This window comes from Phascolarctos cinereus, unplaced genomic scaffold, assembly GCF_003287225.1.
Source record: "Phascolarctos cinereus isolate Bilbo 61053 unplaced genomic scaffold, phaCin_HiC Scaffold_4;HRSCAF=312, whole genome shotgun sequence".
NCBI lineage: Eukaryota > Metazoa > Chordata > Mammalia > Diprotodontia > Phascolarctidae > Phascolarctos > Phascolarctos cinereus.
The window spans coordinates 489,323,509-489,344,145 of record NW_027555847.1 but is presented as its reverse complement, the minus strand read 5'-3'; the positions used below and the strand labels follow the sequence as shown (position 1 = coordinate 489,344,145).

The window sequence follows — 20,637 nt, the reverse complement described above, 5'->3', positions numbered from 1 at the left end:
TGGCTAGTTTTAATTTACATTAATAAATGTTTGCTGGAGGTATTGAGATCACTTCCTGACAGTGAATAGAAAACAGGACTCAGAATGGAAGACTTAGGTTCAGGGCTTGCCTCTGGCACATACTGGCTGTATGACCCTGGGCAAGACAGTTACCTTCGATGCCTCAGGCAGTTCCTGAAGACAAAGTTGCATAGCAGATGTGGATATGAATTGATAGAGAGTATTTCTCTATCAGAAGTTCTTTCCTTCTACAAGTGAATTCATAGGTCGGGTCGGGGGGAAAAGGGGTGAGGGAGAGAGAGATTTATTTGGGGGTGTGCCTACTCTGTTAAAAGAACCATGGAGGGATATAGTAATGAATAAATCAGAATCCTTGCCTTCAGGAAGCTTGCAGTCTTTGGGTATCTATATTCTTAAACCAGGAAAGTGGTTTGGTTTTAGTCACAGTTTTAAAACCAGTGGGAAAATTGAGGTATTATAAACTAGGCCAAACAAATTAAGTATTTACTTAACATATATAGATTCAAATCTGTCAAATAGGACATCTGAGAAAAAGCCAAGTGATGTCATTAATTCTCTATAATTGAATAGTAACTTAATGTCTATAATTTCTACTCAGGCTAGGTATGTCAAGAGAAGAGTCAATGAAGCTCACTTCAGTTGAAAACAGTGATGGTGATGACAATACTCCTTTGTGTGGGTCTTCATGTTTGCCTGGTCCGTCTACACCATCATCCTTTGACGAGCAATTGCCAAAAAGCACAAAAATCCCACCTTCTCCAGAAACTGATTTCTGTGCTTCCATGGAACAGGTCCCAATTAAGAATATCATGGCAGAATCTGAATCAGAGGATATCTTGATCCCTGAAGAATCTGTGATTCAGGAAGAAGTTGCAGAAGAGGTAGAAACCACTATCTGTGAATGCCAGGATGAAAATCATAAGACAGAACCAGAGTTTTCTCAAGAATCTGGGAGCCCCCCAGATCCAAGTGAAGAGGCAGTGATAGTGCCTGCTGAAGAAAATGTAGAAGCCTGTGTCATGATGAATGATGTCTTAGATATACTGCCTCATGTTGAAATTAAGGTGGAAGAGAAATTGGAATCCCCTCAGGAAGAAATGGCTGTTGTAATTGATCAGCTAGATGACTGTGAATCCCCAGCCCCTTCTGCTTCCTCTGTGAATTCTGTCAATGATACAGCAGATAAGGAGCCAGAGTCCACAAAAGAGTCCAGTATCCCAGAAACACAGAGTATTCCTCCTGCTGCAGAAGGACTGTTTTCAGCTGAAGGCATTGCTGTAGATATGGAGCTACAGAGTGAGCCTGATGAACAGCTTTCTGAAAATGCTTGTGTCTCTGAAACATCCTTCTCTTCAGAGAGCCCAGAGGGAGCATCCACTGGTCTGACATCCCCAGGTGGGGAAACGCAGTCCATTTCAGAAGAGCCCTGTACTCCAGCATCCCTTGAAACAACCTTTTGTTCTGAGGTGTCCAGCACTGAAAACACTGACACAGATAGTAATAGAAAGCCTGCTGATGAAAATCTTCATGCATCTTTGATGTCAGAAATATCTCCAATGTCCACTTCTCCTGGAACATCAGAAACATCCCTCATGTCCAATTTACCTTTGACATCAGAAGCCTCCCCGATATCTAACTTGCCTTTAACATCAGAAACATCACCGATGTCTGATTTGCCTTTGACATCAGAAACCTCTTCAGTGTCTTCAGTACTTCTGACAGAGACGTCCATTGTAACCAGTTTACCTGTCCCTTCAGAAACATCTCCAATGTCCAGTTCTTCCATGAGTGAGAGGCTTATTCATCAGCCAAGAAAGTCATCTTCCCCGTGTGAAGAGCCACTCTCCCCTCTTAAAGATGAAAATTCTGTCCTTTCTCAACCTCCAGGAGAGAGCCTTATGACTCACCAGACGATGTGTCCACGTAGCCCTGAAACCATCAAACTGGATGCACCACCTGTTGCCCCTGAATCTTCGACAGCTGAAGATGCTCACCGTAAAAACCTGACTCAGCAGCTGTGTCAGTCTCCTACAGAAACAGAGCAGTCTGGTGTTGCATCTGTTCCAGAACTCTCTCCTCCAGAAGCGATGAAAGTTAAAAATCATAATGTCCAGCAAAGAACTGAAAAGAAAGGCACAGCCTCACCGTCTGAGGGATCTGTTTCATCTGAAGGCACCGTGGGTAAGAACAGTGAGCTTCCTCCAGCTAAGTCACATGACAAACAGTATACCTCATTAGATAAGGCTTCATTTTCTGAAGGATCTCGAAGTAAAACACACAAGCAGGGGAGCACACAAACTCGATTGGAAAGTTCCCATTCCTCTAAGTCCTCAGAACCTGCCAAGTCACCTGAAGGGATAAGAAATGAAAATAGGGAACCAGAGATCTCAAAGAGGAAAACTGTAGAACAGCACAGTTTTGGAATCTGTAAGGAGAAGAGAGCTAGAATAGAAGATGATCAGACAGCCCGTAGTACTTCAGCCACCAGCCCGATTGAAAAAGAGCAGCCTCCACGAGAGGAGCCCAGGGTACCACCTCTCAAGGTATGGTATTGGAACATTTAGAGTCATTTAAAGGGACAGAAAGTGAATTTATCCACTTTATAGATGATCTCGGTGACTTAAGAATGGCTTAGCACCATCATGTAATCAGGTCTGAGGCTGTTTTCAGTAAGGATGAAACAGGAAGTAATATGGGCCATGGTGGGGAAAGATAGAGGGAGAGACCAAGATGGGGTGGGGAGGGAGAGACACACACACTGCCTTTCTTTGTCTGAATGTCTGTACTGGGTGTTGATGAGATGGAGTCAAGGCCAGCTACAAAATGGACTTAGTTTGGTGTGGAAATCAAGAAAACCAATTAGAGTATATTTCATGAACACTGACTCCATCTTTTGCTGCCACATGTATTCTTTTCCTTCTTGTCGTTTTTCTGCAAATCATCCATGGGAAACTAGATGGTATAAGCCACTTATTGTTTCATAAATGCAGGTGGATGAAATTAATTGGCATCTCTCAATTTTAGGGGAAAAAAGACACCAAAACCTATTCATCCTCCTCTCAACTTAGAAAGCCCCTAACTTTTCCTCCAATTAGAAATCAGATTACCTAATTTTATACCCTGCATAGTTGTTTCCTTATAATTAATTGATTTTATTTGATTGTTTTTAATACATAAAAATCTGTCTCACTGTATTCAAGGTCTTTGGACTGACTGGAGAGTTTATCAACCCATTTATTATGCCTGTTTTATTAAAAAAAATCGTATAGCTCGGATTGTTTCCTCAGTTATTAATTAACCACCATACTGAGTAGATGGTAGCCATTGACTACATTTCACAAACAAAAATTATTTCCTTTTATTGTATGTACCTCCTCTCTTCTTTATAAACTTGGTAAGTGGATGGTTCCTTACTGTACAGAAACCTTTGTTTCATGGTTCCCCCCCCCAGTGAATGTTGTTGATTGTCAGATTTCGTTCAAAGAGGCATGAGAGGCAAGTTTTATTATTGCTAATTTACAACTGCCTAGTTGTGTGATTGGGGCAGGGCTTCAGTGTCCTGCTTTTTTCTTCTGTAAGCAAAGTAGAGCAGTGGACCTTGAGTCAGGAAGTCCTGGATTCAAATCTGGCTTTAATCACTTAATAGTTGTGTGACCCTGGGCAAATCACTTCTGTTTACCTCGCTTTCCTCATCTGCAAAATGAGGGAAATAGCACCTAGCTCTCAAAAATTGTTGTGAAGATAAAATGAGATAAAATTTGTAAAGAACTTTTGCAAACCTATGTAAGCACTATAAAAATGCTAGCAATAGTACTATTAGATGTTATAGTAGTACTGTCAACTTTTAATGCGTGGATAATGTTGCAAAGAACTTTGACAAGCCTGAGTGATGAGAGTTAGTGTAGATACATAAAAAACTACCCCCAGGTTTTATTTTTTCTGCCATAAACCAAGTTTATGGCATCATATATTCTTGTAGGTTGCAGCACTCAAATAGTAAAGTTTTAATGAAAATGAGTCCTGCATAAGCAAACCAGGAGAGCATTGCCTGAATGGACTGACAATCCAGAAGGCAACCTGTATGGTAAGAGGACTTAAAACCATGTCACTAGAAATCATTGAGAGACGGGAAAATGAGTGTGGGTTTGGGAAAGTAGGGATCTAACATTGATAATAGACTTCATTTATATAAAGTATATAGATTGAAGAACTAGCTTATTCATTGTTTCCTTAGAGAACAGAGCTAGAGTAAATGAGTAGGCAGGCCCAAAAGGTAGATTCTGTCTCCAAAAATCTATTTTAAAACAATTTTAATAATTTCTCTCACCAAAGTTATCACTCAGTCTCCCAGCTAGGCTGCCTTGTTCATTAGTGAGCTCCCCATCATTGGAAGTGCATAAGCCAGAGACTGGATGATCACTCACTCAATAAATATTTATTAACTTTCTACTTCATACAGTACATTCTGCCAGAGTGATAGACCATTTGCCAAGATGTTATCAAGAGGGATCTCATGTTGAATAAAGGTTGGATTAGGTGGCCTCTAAGATCCCTTTCAGTTCTTTGGTTCTATAAACATACATTAATATAAAGGGTGAATCTTGGAGAAAATGCTTTTAATTTAATCAAAATTCTATATGCTATATTTTGCTCTTATTTATTCGGTGCTTTTTCATCTAAGACCATCTACGAAGTCTACTAAACGAGAAATTTCACTGAATGTTTGAATGAACAAATGTTTTCCCCAAAGTCAGTAGGAGACTGGTTATGTCAGGAATAGAACTTGTTTGCATGTTTTGGTTTTTAGACACTTTATTCTCTGTTGCAAAAATTTTAATTCTGTTGTCTATGTAGTATGATGAAATCTGACCAAATGTATAAGTACAAATCACATGTTGATAATACATGAAATGAACACTGTTCATTGTGATGATCTGTTCATATTCCTGTGGCTACATTCATGCATTCTATAGAAAGCACATGAAATCAATTTCTAGTTGATTTTTCAGGTCTCAACTAGTTAGTCCCTCTATTTGGTAAAACAGCTCCTTATCAATTGTGCTCTATTCCAGTCACATGGGGAACATTTAAAAACTTGCACTTTTGATTTCTGAAGCTTTAAACATAAAAATGTAATGGATGCATTGCATGTAGTAATAAGCCTTATTATAAGGTTTATTAAATATACAAAAATAAGATGACTTTTCACTTTAGTTTTTTTTTCCTTCGTGACTATGTGCTCTAAAATGTGGCAACTAATCCACATATATGCAAGACCTGCAAATAAAACAACCTGTGTTGAGCTTTTTTTTTCTTTTTTTGCCTGTCAGCAAATATTTATTATGCACTTACTATGTGCTCTGGCACTGTGCTAAGCACTAAGAATACAAATATAAGTAGAAAACAGGCAGTCCCTGCCCTCAAGGAGTTTACATTCTAATAGGGAAGAAAACACAGAAGGTACCTGGAAAAAGGTAGCAGGGAAGAGGCAAAGGTACTTGGTACAGGGCATGTTAATGGAAATCTGGAGCACAGGAATGAGAGATGTATCTGGCCTCAGTGCTCACTTACATGGAAGTTGTAGGAGGAATCATCCATTCAGAAGGAGAGGGAACAGGGGCAATTATTATAGGTTTGACTTCCAGCTTTTTTATGTTTATCGAGTTTTATTTTCCAATTTTTTTTCTAGTTGGATAAGTTAAGGGAAGAGTTTCAAAGGGTCTGAGATGTATTATCCTGCTCTTTCTAGTCACGGAACTTCTAGGTATGAAAGGGGTGCCTCTTGAATAAGGGGAAGAAAGCAGATTGATGTGAATGATAGTTTTCCCCATTAAGTTAGGATGTTATCTATAGCAAGATGAACAAGGAAAATTAGTGGAGGATGTGTTGTCCTAAATAATGACTTTCTTGCTTCCCCATGATAAAATCTCATAGCCATGCTCCCATTATATTGGGGAAGCATAAGGCATTTCCCACAACTGCAATTCCATAAATTCATAAGGTTCAGTTAATAGTATAGTGGAGAGAACACACTGGATTTGGAGTCAGAGGACCTAAGTTACAATTTCTTTACTACCTTGGTAATTTAACCTCTCTGAATCTCCATTTTCTCATCTGTACAATGTGGAGTTTGAACTAGAGTGGTCTCTGAGGTCCCTTCCAGCTCTAAAACTATAATCCTTTGATTCTGTTGTTTACCCTTTTGAATAGCAAAACCATTGCATCAAAATTTGCTAAGCATCTACAGAATATTGTAACAAATGATTATAATAGAAAATTTCAGATTATAATAGAGTTCAGATTAAAATAGGAAATTTTAAATATTATCCGGAAGAAAGTTATCAGTGTTTTTTTTATTGTCACTAGAATATGCTATGAATTTCTGTGGGAAAATATTTTAGATAATAGATTTAACTCTTATGTCAAATCTTGGTCAAAGAATGAAATTAAGATGATTTAAGTCTTAGAGTAATGTAGAGAAGATGAACAACAGTGTGTGGGCATTTTCCTTTTTTTTTTTTTTTTTAGTAAGAGTGTGCCTAACTGTTACATTCAGAGAAAGCTAGATGGCCTACATTCTTTATTAGGTATAAAGCATGATACCTGAAATTTCAGTTTATACCTTTTTTTTTCTTCATACCTGTGATTTCAGTGGTATAGGGAATACTCAGTGAAGAAATCTTACCACTGTAAAGATCAGCAGATGTTCTGTTCTTAATGGTTTTAGGTAGTTCTTGGGGGCACTGAGTATTGAAGTGACTTGCCTGCCATTAAACAGCAATTATGTATCAGTGGAAGGACTTGAACTCAGCTCTTCCTGACTCCAGAATTTGGCTCTCTCTCCACTATGATTAAAGAGATTTATAATTATTGTTGTTGATGTTAATAACACTAACAAGACATATAGTGCCTTAAGGTCTTTCCATCTGTTTTCTCAACTGAGCCTTATGGCCAATCTATGAGGTAGAAACCACTTGATGACCCTTTTTCCAATAAGAAAGAGTGCATATCTTGCCCACAGGCTGGATTTGAACTTACGTCTTCCTAACTCCAAGAATGACACTCTCTCTTGTTCCTGTACCCTGAATATGATAACACTTTACGTGCACTTTCCTTTTCTTAATCCTCACAGAAGCCTTGTGAGGTAAATAAGGTACCATACAATCCCCATTGTACAGTTAAGGGCATACTGAGTTATGAGAAGGTTAAAAGGCTCATCCCATGATACATATCATTGGTGACAGACTAGGGCTAAAAGCTTGTCTCCTGACTCTTAGTCAGTGTATTTTTTTTTGTTTGTTTATTTGTTTTAAGTAAACCACAGTAAGAATAGGCAAACCTCAATTAGCTAGAGAGTTAGTTCTTAATACCTAGAAAGCAAGGTCACTTATAAACTAAATACCCCTGAGGAGTTTAAGCCAACCACAAACACATTTTTTTAAAATGGTTTGTTTTTCTAGTTGTTTTCTTGTGTTAATAAGAGTACTTCCTTTTTTTTTCCCAAGTGAGTGCAGTTGTTTGGTTTTTAAGCAGATTAAAAGCAAATAGAGAATGCTTGATGAATGGTGGCAGGTGACTGTATCATTTTCATATTTGTACTGAGCTGAATCAGCCTGGCTTTATGCCCTAAAGCCCTAACCATCACAAGGATTTAGTTATATCTTACTCCTCTTAAAAAGAAAAATGATGCAAGTGCATCATGTCCTTCACTATGCAATAGCTAAGTAAGTATATTCATTGTGGTAGAAAAATAATATTTCTGTTCCTCCCCTCCCCTTTTTTCTTTTTTCTTCAGATCCAGTTATCAAAAATTGGGCCTCCTTTTATTATCAAGAGCCAGCCAGTCTCCAAGCCAGAGTCTAGAGCGTCCCCTAGCACCTCAATTAGTGGAGGGAGGAACACAGGTGCCAGGACCCTCGCAGATATCAAGGCAAGAGCCCAACAGGCTCGGGCTCAGAGAGAGGCTGCTGCTGCAGCTGCTGTGGCGGCCGCCGCAAGCATAGTCTCAGGAGCTATGGGGAGTCCAGGTGAAGGTGGGAAGACCAGGACCCTAGCACACATCAAAGAACAAACAAAAGCCAAGCTCTTTGCAAAGCACCAAGCCCGAGCACACTTACTACAGACAAATAAAGAGGCCAGGTTGCCACAGCTCAGCTCAAAGGATGGCTCACCTCCTCTGGAAGTTTCAGCTACTCCAGAAGCAAAGATGGAAGGTTCAACTGGTGTCATTATTGTTAATCCAAACTGCAGGTCTCCCAGCAACAAGTCTGCTCCCCTCCGGGAGACTGCCACTTTATTGCAGCAGTCACTTAATCCTGCTAAGCTACCAGAAACTGCTACTGACATATCTCTGCACAGTTCTGATGAAAGTATACCTATGTCACATTTGTCTGAGAAAGTTATTTCATCTACCTCTTCTGAAAATAGTGGTATGCCCCTTCTTTTTAATAAAAATTCTGTCCCTGTGTCTGTTTGCAGCACTGCCATGTCAGGAACAATTAAAGAACTTCCCTTTGCAAGTTCTGTTGACAAATCCTCTCTTTTAATGTCTGTTGACAGTGCAGATACTACAGGCTCTGCTTGTAATTTAAGTATGCTAAAAACCATCCAGGGAGCTGACCCTACCTGTGTAGCCATTGGACCAAAATGTATTGATAGTGCTCCCATTCCGACTTCTACAGAGGGGTCCGTCTTACCAAACTCTGTTGATGACAAAAGGTTGCCAGTAGCAAGCAACAGTGCTAATCATAATTTAGTCTCCGGTCAATATACCACTGTGCCATCTCCCTCCATTGGAAATAATTTGCCAAATCATACCCCTCCCAGCTCTGTCCTGGTTCCCCCAGTGGGAGCCAGTGGCAGATTTCCTTCTGATCCGATAGCCATGCCTGGGTGCGATGAGCAGGCTGGCATGTCTACGAGCACCACTGTGAAAGCAGCCCTGAGCTGCAGTGATCGGGTTGCGGTCACAGACTCCTCAGCTAAATGCCCATCTATCGCTATGTTTACTGGAAACATGTTAACGATAAGCTCTTACGACAGCCCTACCAAGTTAGGTACTGAAAGCTTGGAAAAAAGTACAGGTGTCAGAAGTAGGACAGATCACTCTTGCAAACCTCAGCACCCACCTGGAGGCTATACACCGGCAACAGTGAACAGATCGATTCCCTGTAAAGTCATTGTTGATCACAGTGCCACACTGAGCTCCAGCTTATCACTTACCATTTCCATTGAAAGTGCAGAAGCTGGCCTAGATGTGCAGAGCAGGCCATCTAGGACAGAAACGGCCTTACAGAATGTGGCGTGCCCTCAAGTGTCTGTTATCAACAGGCCTGAACCAGTGACAGGTGAGAACATGGAACATGGTTTAGGCTTCATTGCTACTCCTACAGCAAAGCAGGATGGCAAACCATTGAATTCCACCTGCACTCATCTCCGAGAATTACCTCTTGCTTCTCCTGATAAAGCAGGTGAGGTGACTACACCTAGTCATGGATTTGCTGAACAGTTACAAGGACCCACTTCTTTCAAAAGTGAAGCAGACACTACCTGTAGCAATCAGTATAATACGGGTAACCTGATTTGCTGGAACAGTGAAGATGTGATGAGTACAGAACCTCCTGCAGCCAGCCATTCAGCTGCTACAAATAAACATAAGGAGTACCTGGAGCAGAATTGCCCAAAGACGATCAAAACAGAACATTCCAGCTATGTCTCAGAGTTACACCCTAGGAATCTTATGACAAAAATTGCTCTTCCTGTGAAGTCAGAAGCCCCTGAAATGGACAAGTGCTTTAGAATGGACACTGAAGATTTCTCTGTATCAGAAATGACTACCCAGGCTGAGGTAGCCACCCCAAATACACAGCAAACCCCAAACTCTAAGGCATCTGTCTCCAGTTCCGTGGAAGAGACTCTGTCATTGGCCACAGAATCAATAAAGAGAGTCCCAGGTGGAGGGAGCTCAAGCTGTCGTCTGTCATCTGTAGAGGCCAACAATCCCCTCGTGACACAGTTACTACAAGGCAATCTGCCTTTAGAAAAAGCCCTGCCACAGCCCCGATTAGGAGCCAAACTAGAAATTCACCGGCTTCCCCTGCCTCTGCAGACCCCCTCAGTGTGCAAAACAGCATCCGAGAGGAATATCATCGAAACTCCTGCTAGCTCTCCAAATCCAGATGGTAAAGGCTACTTGGCAGGGACTCTAGTGCCCCTGCAGATTAGAAAGCGAGAAAACCACCCAAAAAAGAGAATGGCCAGGACTGTGGGGGAACATGCACAAGTGAAATGTGAGCCGGGAAAGCTGCTGTTGGACACAGATGTTAAAGTGGCGCCATGTGTCATCAACTCCAACATGAATCAACTGGGGCACAGCCAGCCTTTTAAGCAAGAGTGGATGAGCAAACACACAGCCCAGAACAGAATTGCTCACAGCCCTGAGATGAAGCAGCAGAAGAGGCTGCTTCCCTCTTGTAGCTTCCAGCAGAACTTGTTCCATGTTGACAAGAATGGCAGCTTTCACCCAGATGCCAGTACCTCACACCGACAGCAGTTTTACCAAATGCCTATGGCTGCACGGGGCCCCATTCCTTCAACTGCTCTGTTGCAGGTCTCTTCCAAGGCCACAGCTGGCTGCCATGCATTTGCCTTCAACAGGCACCTGGAACAGAAGGGCTTGGGAGAGGTTGGAATTCCAACAACCTCTCACCAGTTAAGGTTGGCCAGTGTGTTATCACCCAGTATTCCCATTAAGGAAGGTGATGACATGGGCAGCACTGTACATGCCATCCAGAATAAATCCTTGGTGCATCCCCCCTCCACCACCACCACCCCTTCCTCCGCCCCCTCCACCACCCCCACCTCCCCATACCACCTTCCCTTCCTAACGCAGAAGTCCCACCTGATCAAAAACAACCACCAGTTACTATGGAAACCACTAAAAGACTTAGTTGGCCACAGCCAGCCGGCATATGTAGCAATATAAAATCTGAACCTCTTTCCTTTGAGGAAGGTCTGAGCAGCTGTGAACTGAGTATGAAGCAAGTGTCTTATGACCAGAATGAAGTGAAAGAACAGTTAAAAGCCTTTGGGCTAAAAAGTGCAGATTTCTCTTCCTATATACTTTCTGAGCCACAAAAGCCTTTTACCCAAGTAGCTGCTCAGAAAATACAGGTGCAGCCACAGCAGCCACAGCCACCACAGCAGCTCTGTGGAAATTACCCAGCTATACACTTTGGTAGCACAAACTTCAAAAGGGCAGCCTCTGCAATTGAAAAGTCCATTGGAATTTTGGGAAGTGTTTCTAGCACTGCCACAGGTCTCTCTACCCAGAATGCTCAGATTCCAGTTCAAAACTTTGCTGACAACAGCAATGCAGATGAGCTGGAGTTGAAATGTTCATGCAGGCTGAAAGCCATGATTGTGTGCAAGGGCTGTGGGGCCTTCTGCCATGACGACTGCATAGGCCCTTCCAAACTCTGTGTGGCTTGCCTGGTTGTCCGATAGGAGCCAAGTCCAAGGTGCAGTATCCCATTTCCTTGTGGAGAAGCCAAACAACAGAAACAGAAATAATGTAATTGCAGTGCTTTCTATCATTCTAATTTATTTTGTTTTAGGGGGTATTATATTCTTCACAGTTAGATTCCTTTTCTCCTTTCCCCACCCCCTTTGCCTTATTATATCTCTTAAAAAGGATGCATAACATCAGAAATGTCTCAGTGGCATGTTGTATGTGGTTTTTAGTTTAGTTTTGTTTTCAGTAAGCTTGGTTGTCATGATAAAAGAGGGTATTAAGAAGTGTCATTCCCAGCTTTGGAAATAATATGCCAACATGGGCACATTGTACCGAATTTGTTTTCCTAGGTAGTTGATCTGAAATGTCCTGAGATAAATAATTAGGACATGTTAATTTGGTTTCTTTCAACAGAAAATAAAGTCAGGAGAGGGAGATAGTTATTTTAAATAGTTTAGAATTTTACCCTGCATTAACAATTGCAATAGTTAGCTGTCCTACCTGAACCTACCTTTAACGTGGATTATGCCCAGTCATATTAACTGGGGAAGGAATCAGACTTAAAAGGTGTGCCTAGGGAGTTATTTGCTTGCTGAGCCTCGCACAAGATATTAATAGAGGTAAGAGTTTAATGAAAACAACCATTCTTATTGATTTCCCCATTTGGTCCTCCCAAACACTGTTAACAGAGTAGAATGGCTTGGCCTGTTAAGAGATTTGCACAGGTTTATACATCTGGGGAAAATAGTATCTATCTTCAATCCTTAAGTGTGTCTCATAGAGCCAGTAATGTGACCTTGGCCCCACCAATTTATTTTAAGTCCAGAGTAACCAACTCTTGACCCCAATAAATACTATATTCTATTCTTCATAGCTTCATGCATGGTCCTTGAAGCAAAATGAAAAAAAAAATTTCTCCAATTAAAATATTTCACATATAGGTGAATAAACAGATAAATACGGCAAATACTTTCCATTTTATTCAGTATAATACATTCATTAGCTATTAGAGTTTGAAGGGAAAAGTGATAGTGGCCCTTCATCGATGACACTTCTGAATTCTGGCTTCTCTACTTAGGCCAGGCACTATCTTTGAAGGTGACATTGATGATGAAAGTGAATGTCGGATTAGAGGGCTAATTTAGTAGAAAACACTTTTTAAAATGTTTTTCATGTTTTACTATCTATATAGATATATTTGACTCTGAATTTGTAATCCTTATTTTAAAAATTACTTCTAGATAATGCATGCTTAAATTTTTTTTTCCTTAATTTAATTCCAGACATTGTTAGTGTTGGGGGAGTGGGAGTGCTTTTTTGAAAAAGGGATACTGTATCTTTGAAACACGACCATCAGTATTTAACTAGTACAATATGCATGTTGAGGACTCTGTAGCTACTTTCCAAAAGCTTTCGCTACCATCACATCTGAAAACAGTTGTAATTTGGGGGCTGTAGTCACAAAAGCACATGCAGATTGTAGGAAGAAAAAATGTAACGTACCCTTTTTACTCCAAATTAGCAAAAAAATTTGGAATGCAGTGAACTCATCCACTGATGTGGTTGTGACCACTAAAATAAACACAAAAACATAGGAGAAATGGTAATTTATATCTAGGTAGAGCCACCTGGCTGTTTACGTGTGGGATTATCTTAATAATGAAAATGCTATGCCATTCCCTTAGAGTTTGTCTTAAGAGTAGACTAAAATGAGCAACTTAAGATTCTAACATGTTTTCCCCTCATATTTATTGTTATGGTATTGCCAAATTCCTTTTGTTATGTGATTACAAGTCAGTTTTGATCAACAAAAATTGATAATACGGAAAGATACTTTCTCTCTACAAATGCCTCCTTTTGTGAAGTAATTCAGCTTTTCAGTACTTTTGCTACTATCTTTCCCATAAAACTGATAATTGAAGAAGTTAGGAGTGCACTTAATCCATTCCAAAGGAATCAGGATAGACTTCAGAAGATACTTAAGCTCCTCTTGTGTGCCAAGTGTCAGTTTAGTGGTGTCTTTTGTTTTGTATCACATCATATTGTATTTAATTTTTACAAAGGTCAGAGCAAAGAACTTCATTCCCCAGGTGAGCAGAATGACAAGAATATGCTAGTGTATCTTAATGTGAACAATCCCTAGGAAACAGGAGTGCATGTCTCCTAGTTCCAAACTCTTTGGCTACTATGTGGGTATGAGGCTCTGTTTACACCAGCAGATTGAAAAATATTGTAGCAGTGACTGATATGCAGTGTTGAGAGAAATTCCAACCAACAGAACATTTGCACTTTTTATGTGAGATATGAATGCAACTGATGTGATACTAAACTCATTCTTATCAGCTCAGTCATTTTTGTATATTGCTTGCAAGCGGCTTTTGGGGGATAAAGAAAAGTGTCCTTCTGTATCTTTGATTTTTCATTGACTAGGTTTTAAGAATCTATTGATGGTTTTGTATTTAGTCATTCTGTAGCCTAAATCGGAGCGCAATCAAGTTCAATGCTAGCTTTTGCTGATTTTTTGCCTGTTCTTGCCCATTCTGGTTTTGCTCCAATTTAGTTTCCTAACCTAGTGCTTATGCAGTTTGGTGTCACTGAGCAGCTGTGTTCACACACTAAAAAATAGTGAGATTTAAAAAGTAATAAGCAACATGAAGGGTCAGATATTCTGCAGGTATCTATTGAGTGCATATAGAAAAGCCAACGTATGCAAATTAGGCCAGTAGGCTTTCTCTTTGCTGATTTGCACCAGCTGCCACCTTTGAGTACATATGGGGTAGTTGGCCCATTTCCTCCTTGGTTTATGTTAATATGAAGGCTTTGGTATGTACCCTGTCATACCTGTGGACTATTGTACCTTGATGTATCCCCATCAGGAAGAAAAATATTTGCACACTTGCCTTTTGTTTTTTTTTATTTCCTTCTTAAAAAAAAAAATTCCTAAGTAGCACTTTTGGAGCAGGGGAAGGAAGAAAAGTTGCTTCCCCTCCCTCACCTCCTTCATGATATGCATATACCTGAGGTGTATAATGACAGTAAGGTACCAAGGAGCATACTAAGAAGTGTGTCATACTACAAAATTAATTTCCAATATGAAGATTCTTTTCTTCCCCAGAGTGAGAAAAATAGAAAGGTTGGTGAACTGAGCACCCTATTTATATACTGTTTACTTGCTGAGATGTAGTCCATGGAAAATGTAGGTTAACTTGAAGAAAATAGACTACTGAGGTTGGACCTCTTTACTCAGCAGACTCCCTGTGGTAGCCTGTGTTGTAGGGGTGAGCTATAGAACGTCTAGTTGATTCTGGACCCTAGAGTTTCTTGCTCAGTTTAACATAAAAGCAGAATAAACTGGTGCATATGGTGCTTTCCAATGCCATCAGGGGTAAAAGTACTCTATGCTGCAGCCTCATTTCCTTTGACAAACACATGCACAATTTCAAAGTTCTTGTAGCCTCTGGTTCAACAGTTCCTACAAAGTATGGTAAAGTACCAAGATAAACACTTGAATGCTGGCCAAGCTCAGAAGCTCCATCTCCACAAGATTCAGGCCCATGACCATCTCATTTCCCAGGTGTGAACAGCCCTAGTGAAACTGCAGGACATATGTAGACATTCTGTGACAGTAGCAAAAGTTGTCTTGTCGTCACCCATGTGTTTTCAGAGAATGATGTGGACAGTCCTAGAGACAGTACTTGGCTGTCATGGGCCTACGTAGCTAAAATGTTTCCTGAATTTAAAATTCTGTCTTCAGCCCTCATGTGTTGTCACTGTCAAGCCAACAGAAAACATTTTTTTAGTCTAATTTAAAGGAGCTGCTTTTTTTTATAGCACATACTATTTCTCTTTGTACTATATTTGATAGTTACAGAATAATTTAGTCTGTAGAATAACTTTGTTGTATTTGTACTGTAAATGAATGTTACAAAGAAAGTGCTTTACTTGGTTGCCATAATTCTCTTGTACTGCTGTAAAATATTCTTCCACACTCACAACTCCCACCATTCCTTACTTCACAGAAACTTAATCTGATTCACATTTTCAGTACAGGGTTTTTTGTGTGTGTATGTGTGTGTGCGTGCACGCATGTGCTTTTTTGTTGTTGTTGTTGTTAGTATTCTGAATGTTTACATCTGTTTGACATTAGCCATTTAATGCCTTTTTTGAAAGGCAGTATTACTCCTACAGTATAACAGCAAAATGTGAAATCAACCCAAACATAACATGCATGATAAACACAGACTTGGGGTGAATGCCCCTGCACCATACATAGACATTTTATATCAGCATACAGAAAAGTAAAACCCTCCTTCAGTCCTCTACCAAAGAAAATACCATTCCCACAGGAAAAAAAATAAAAACAAAACTCAGAAATGGTTTGCAAAATCCTCAGAAGGGGGAGCAGTTGATTTCAGTGGGACTGCTACAATTTAATACTGTGTTATGCTTGCTTTGATACCTGACTAAATGTGACTGCCTGCAAGAAGCATTTTAACACTTTTTTTAGACAGTATTTTGTTTAAAATTCAGGGATCATGCGTTCTTTAATGGTGCTGTTTGTTTTTTGTTTTTTTTTCCTACAAAAAAAAGTGTTGCCTACAAAAGTGACTGCTCACAATACCATAAGTTAAATGAAATGTTTGTCTTTTTCATGTTTCTCTGTTTCCCTCTGCCTAAAGTACAATTTGGGCTTCGATATTAAAATATTCTGAAGAAAATAAAGAAGTTAAATATAAATACTTGTCAATAGCTTTTTTAATTTTATTTCAGTGTGTAGTTTGTTGATATGTACTACATCGTGTGCCATCACTACACTGGACAATTTGAATCAGTGAAGAAAGTTGGGAGAACACTTATACTTTTGAAAGTGGCTGACCCTGAATTGTAGGGTTGGTGGGGGTGGAGTAGTCAGTAGTCTATAGCTTAGGGCTGATTTACAAATATGCAAACAAAACCAGACACTTTTGAATAGGCCATCTACACTACTCATCGGTTTTTTATCTGTCTGGAAACAGCTTTTATAAATATCTTGTCCTTTATTCTGAATGCTTAGCATTCAAATTAGAAATCTTTTCCTATTAAAAACATTTTTTCTGTATGTGTAAAACTCCCATGATAGAAAAAATTTCCCCAAAGTTACTCCATTTTAAAACTTTCTGACATTTTGAAAAATAAAACTAAGACATTTATATGCAGAGTAACCCAAAAGTCTTAGTTTGGTTTTAGGGCCACCTTGTTTATATGAAGATTTGTTACTGATGTTTACAAAAGATTGTCTTCATGCCTTTGAATAATATGTTGGGTAGGTAGTAGTCAAAGCAATTAAAACACTTTTTCTATTAAAATGAATCTAAATTTAACTATACTTCCTTTTATAATTTGGAAATGTAGTTTTCTAAGGCTACCAGGTAATGACTAAACGTGTTTATGTTTCCAGTAAAATCTGGGTACTATTTTCATGTACTTCCCCCTCTCTACCCCAAGTCATATTCAAATAAGGTGGTGAGTCATCAGAGCTTTTATAGTGTGTTTTGTATAGATTTCAATTGTTATTTTTATTTGTACCCTCAACAAAGAATAAGCATCCAGCCTAAGATTAATTAAATGAGAGAAAAACGCAGCCATTGTATAAAATGATTGTACTGTTACTTAAACTCCATCCCTGTTTTTTTTTTCATCTTTAAATAGGGATGAGTAACACCTACCTCCCAGGGTGGTTGTGAGAATCCAATGAGTTAATAATTATAAAGAACTTAGTACAGTGCCTGGCCTATAGTAAGCACTGTCATCTCTCTGGGCCTCAGTTTTCCTCAGTTATAAAAGGGAGACATTTGGAGTAGATGATCTTTAAGTTCCCCTTCAACATTAAATTTATGTTGTAAGAGAATTCCTTTACTTGAAACTACAGTGAGATTGTCAAAACTAGAATTCAAGTCTTCCGCTTCTCTTTGATTATAATGCTTCCTGAAGTTTTGTGTCCCACCCCAAAGAATTCTCTTTGAATGTATTCAGTGTCCTAATACTGTAAAATTTAGTGTCTGTAGTAGACAAGGTGCCTTTAATACCTCAAAGTTCAGAGAGCCCTTAGTTTTGATACTGAGAGAGGAATAGGACTAATATGAACAATTAAAACCCATAGGTAATCTTTTAATTTAATTTAGATTGTAGTTAAGCATGACACTAACAGCAACTTCAGTATAAATTGTTGGTGAGGAAGAGGGCCGAGACTAGCTGCCAGATTCCTTATTTGGGGAAAGACTAGTATGAATTGTTATTGCTTTTTCTTTAAAGGAAATAATATTTGATTTTGCATCCCTGCATGTTTTTAAAAGTCTAACTTGTCTAGAAAGGAATCAAGTCTGTTTTAAAAAGATTTGAACTTAGCACATGTTTTTGTGCAAATGAATGTTGCTAAAGTAATTATAATAGCTAATAATTATGACAATATCCACCTGTAAATTTTCCATAGGGCCTCTGTGTAATAGGTTGGTGGCCTTTTACCAGATCTCTTGACATTACATGAACACCAATAGATTATAGATTATCCATTGGTTACCTCTGGCTTTCCCTGCATGATCATCCCACATCCCCACATCATATCACTCTGATGATACACCACTTTTCCTAAGCAATTCTTCATTGGTAAAATATTTTAACCTACTTACACCTACCATGCTGTTCCCCATTGCTTTGTGGGTAATCATCAACTTTAATTTTTTCAAATTTTGTAGTATTTCCTGATTTGTAGCTATAAGAACCACTAAAAGAATATTAGTGTTTTAAAAAAAAATGGGCACTTATTTCACGAAGAAGCTTGAGATCCTTAAAAAGCATTGTATGGTTTCCCAAAGGCACTTCAGCCCATTTTCATTCTCCAATTCTGAGTATAGTTTTGGGAATCATTCATGATACATCTAGTTTATCTGTTCAAAATATAGGTACTGATGGATCTCCTTTGCAGGTTGTTCATCCAACAACATAGTATAGTCTAAATGATAAACATTCTTCATCCACTTGGTTTTTCCTGTGTGGTTAATTAGGACAAATGCTTTTGTGTTATTATAGGCCTTATTTAGAATGTTGTGCATTGTTCCAAGGCTTGATGCAATCACCACAATGGTATGTGAAAATAGGAATATATGGAAGATGTTTTATCTTTAGAAAAATATTCTATTTGAATTGTACTCTGGACATCTTCCATGATAGTAGTAATAGCCTTAGTTCTCTTGTTTTATGGCTTATTTTGTATTAAAATTCAGATGTTATCAAGCAAAATCATCTTGTTACATTGTAGGGAGTCATAATTTCATAGGCTTGGGAAATGCCTTTTGGAAGTAACATTTTGTTCTACTAATTAAATGTTCTTTTATGGTTTACAAACAAAACCCAAAACAGCATCTTACATTCTTTATACATTTCATCAGCTGGGATATTGTAAAAATGAAATATGCTGTAGAATATTATCTACAAAAGCTTACCTATATTTTTCATGCCTTCATCAAACATGCCATCTGTTTCTGTAGATTATTTTTATAAAAATTGTGTAGAGGTCATTAGGGGTGAGTAGCTTTTGATATTTTCTATGTTTTCTTCAGTGTTATTTTTATTTCTTGATTGAAGACATCAGGAATGTTAGCATGTAGTGTGACTCCACTGTCATTGATGGAGAAGAATTTGTGATAGAAATCTTCATAGATCATTTCCATTATATGTATTATGCCTGTGTATGTATATTACGTAGTCCATATGTATAGTTCTTATCTATATTATATATGTATATTGTCCTTATGTATGTATATATACATGTATTCTCCTTTCATTTCCATCCTAAAATGCCTTAAAACTGACTTAATTTTGTCCCTGAACTTTCTGTAAATTTGTTTTTTCACCTATTGCTACATAGCATAGAGTCGTCCACAAATCTGTTCTGTAAATTTTATGATAAGTTTATATTCTAATCCAGTGTTGATTTTGGCTGCCATATCTCTTGATAAGAAAATGAAGTCTTTGCTGACTAAGGCAATTTCTAGATTCTTGGTCTCTTGGTGATAATTGATTTAAGTTAGCTAAATTTTAAGAAGTGGCAAAAGTTTATGTCAGTACCTGTTCTCTAATCCATTTCCCATTTTTCAGTATCAACAACTTAATTAAATATGATAGATTCAGGTTGCCTCAATTGCACATCATATCTTTTCATTGTATTCTAATTTGCTGTTGATTTTTATTTTTATTCTAATATATCAATAGTCTGAATTTACATAAAGAGCAGGTACAGACTTTCAACCTTTCTTTTTTATTTCAAAGTCATGTTTTGTGTGTGTGTGTTTTAACATGTGTCGTACCATCCTTCCCTTTGCTACCTTTGCATTAAAGTCACTGAGTATTAAACATTTTTAATTTGAAAGGTCACATATAAAGTTCTTTGTAAAATTTCAGTAAGATGTTGGCACACAAGCTGCAATTATCTTAGTGGCGATATTTTTGCAAATGAGCATCATGAGCATGGCAATACATGATGAGTAGCTATGCCATGATGTGCCTTTGAGTGCACAGTGATTTCAATTCCAAACAATTATATTTTCCTCACCAGGGGTCCCGAACATCTTTCCATCTAACAACTTCCTTTTGGTTTTATTTATGGCAAGATTATCAATATTGATGTAATTCAGTTTTTTTCAGTAATATATCCAGTGAGTGGATCCCATTTAGAATAGCAACAGCAGATAAATTAGTGTTTATAAACAATCTACAAACTTATTTTTAGCACCCTCTATTCTTTTTTATTTTTTTTACCAGCTTGTCACCTTCACTGAAGAAGCAGAATGGGGGCTCTGCAGGACTGAGGACCATTTTATATTTGTTTCATGGGTTGCCATGGCCAGAGAAGTTGGCCAGCCTTCCTGGTCACCCTACTGGTGAGCCCCTTTTACTTTGCTAGGCTGAGCCACAGAAAGCAGACCTGATGTGTTACTAGAACCCTTCTCAAATATAGGGTAAAATCTTTTGGACATTTTTCTCTGTTGGCATAGGCTTTGAGAACCTACATCACTTCTCTGCCATATTCAGATCTTAGAATACGATTCCTGTAGAAGAATTATGTAGGA

General features: G+C 38.6%; 1 protein-coding gene across 1 annotated transcript in view; it reads left to right on the top strand.

Annotated features, from left to right (window-relative positions):
• The window catches only part of ASXL3 (ASXL transcriptional regulator 3), a 224,618-nt gene extending 208,377 nt beyond the window's left edge, over nucleotides 1-16,241 (top strand). The window contains 4 exon segments of the mRNA XM_020992582.2: nucleotides 620-2,564; nucleotides 7,817-10,830; nucleotides 10,832-10,882; nucleotides 10,884-16,241. Coding sequence (XP_020848241.1) covers nucleotides 620-2,564; nucleotides 7,817-10,830; nucleotides 10,832-10,882; nucleotides 10,884-11,526 — 5,653 coding nt within the window. The 3' untranslated portion in view covers nucleotides 11,527-16,241.
• The last annotated feature ends 4,396 nt before the right edge of the window (nucleotides 16,242-20,637 follow it).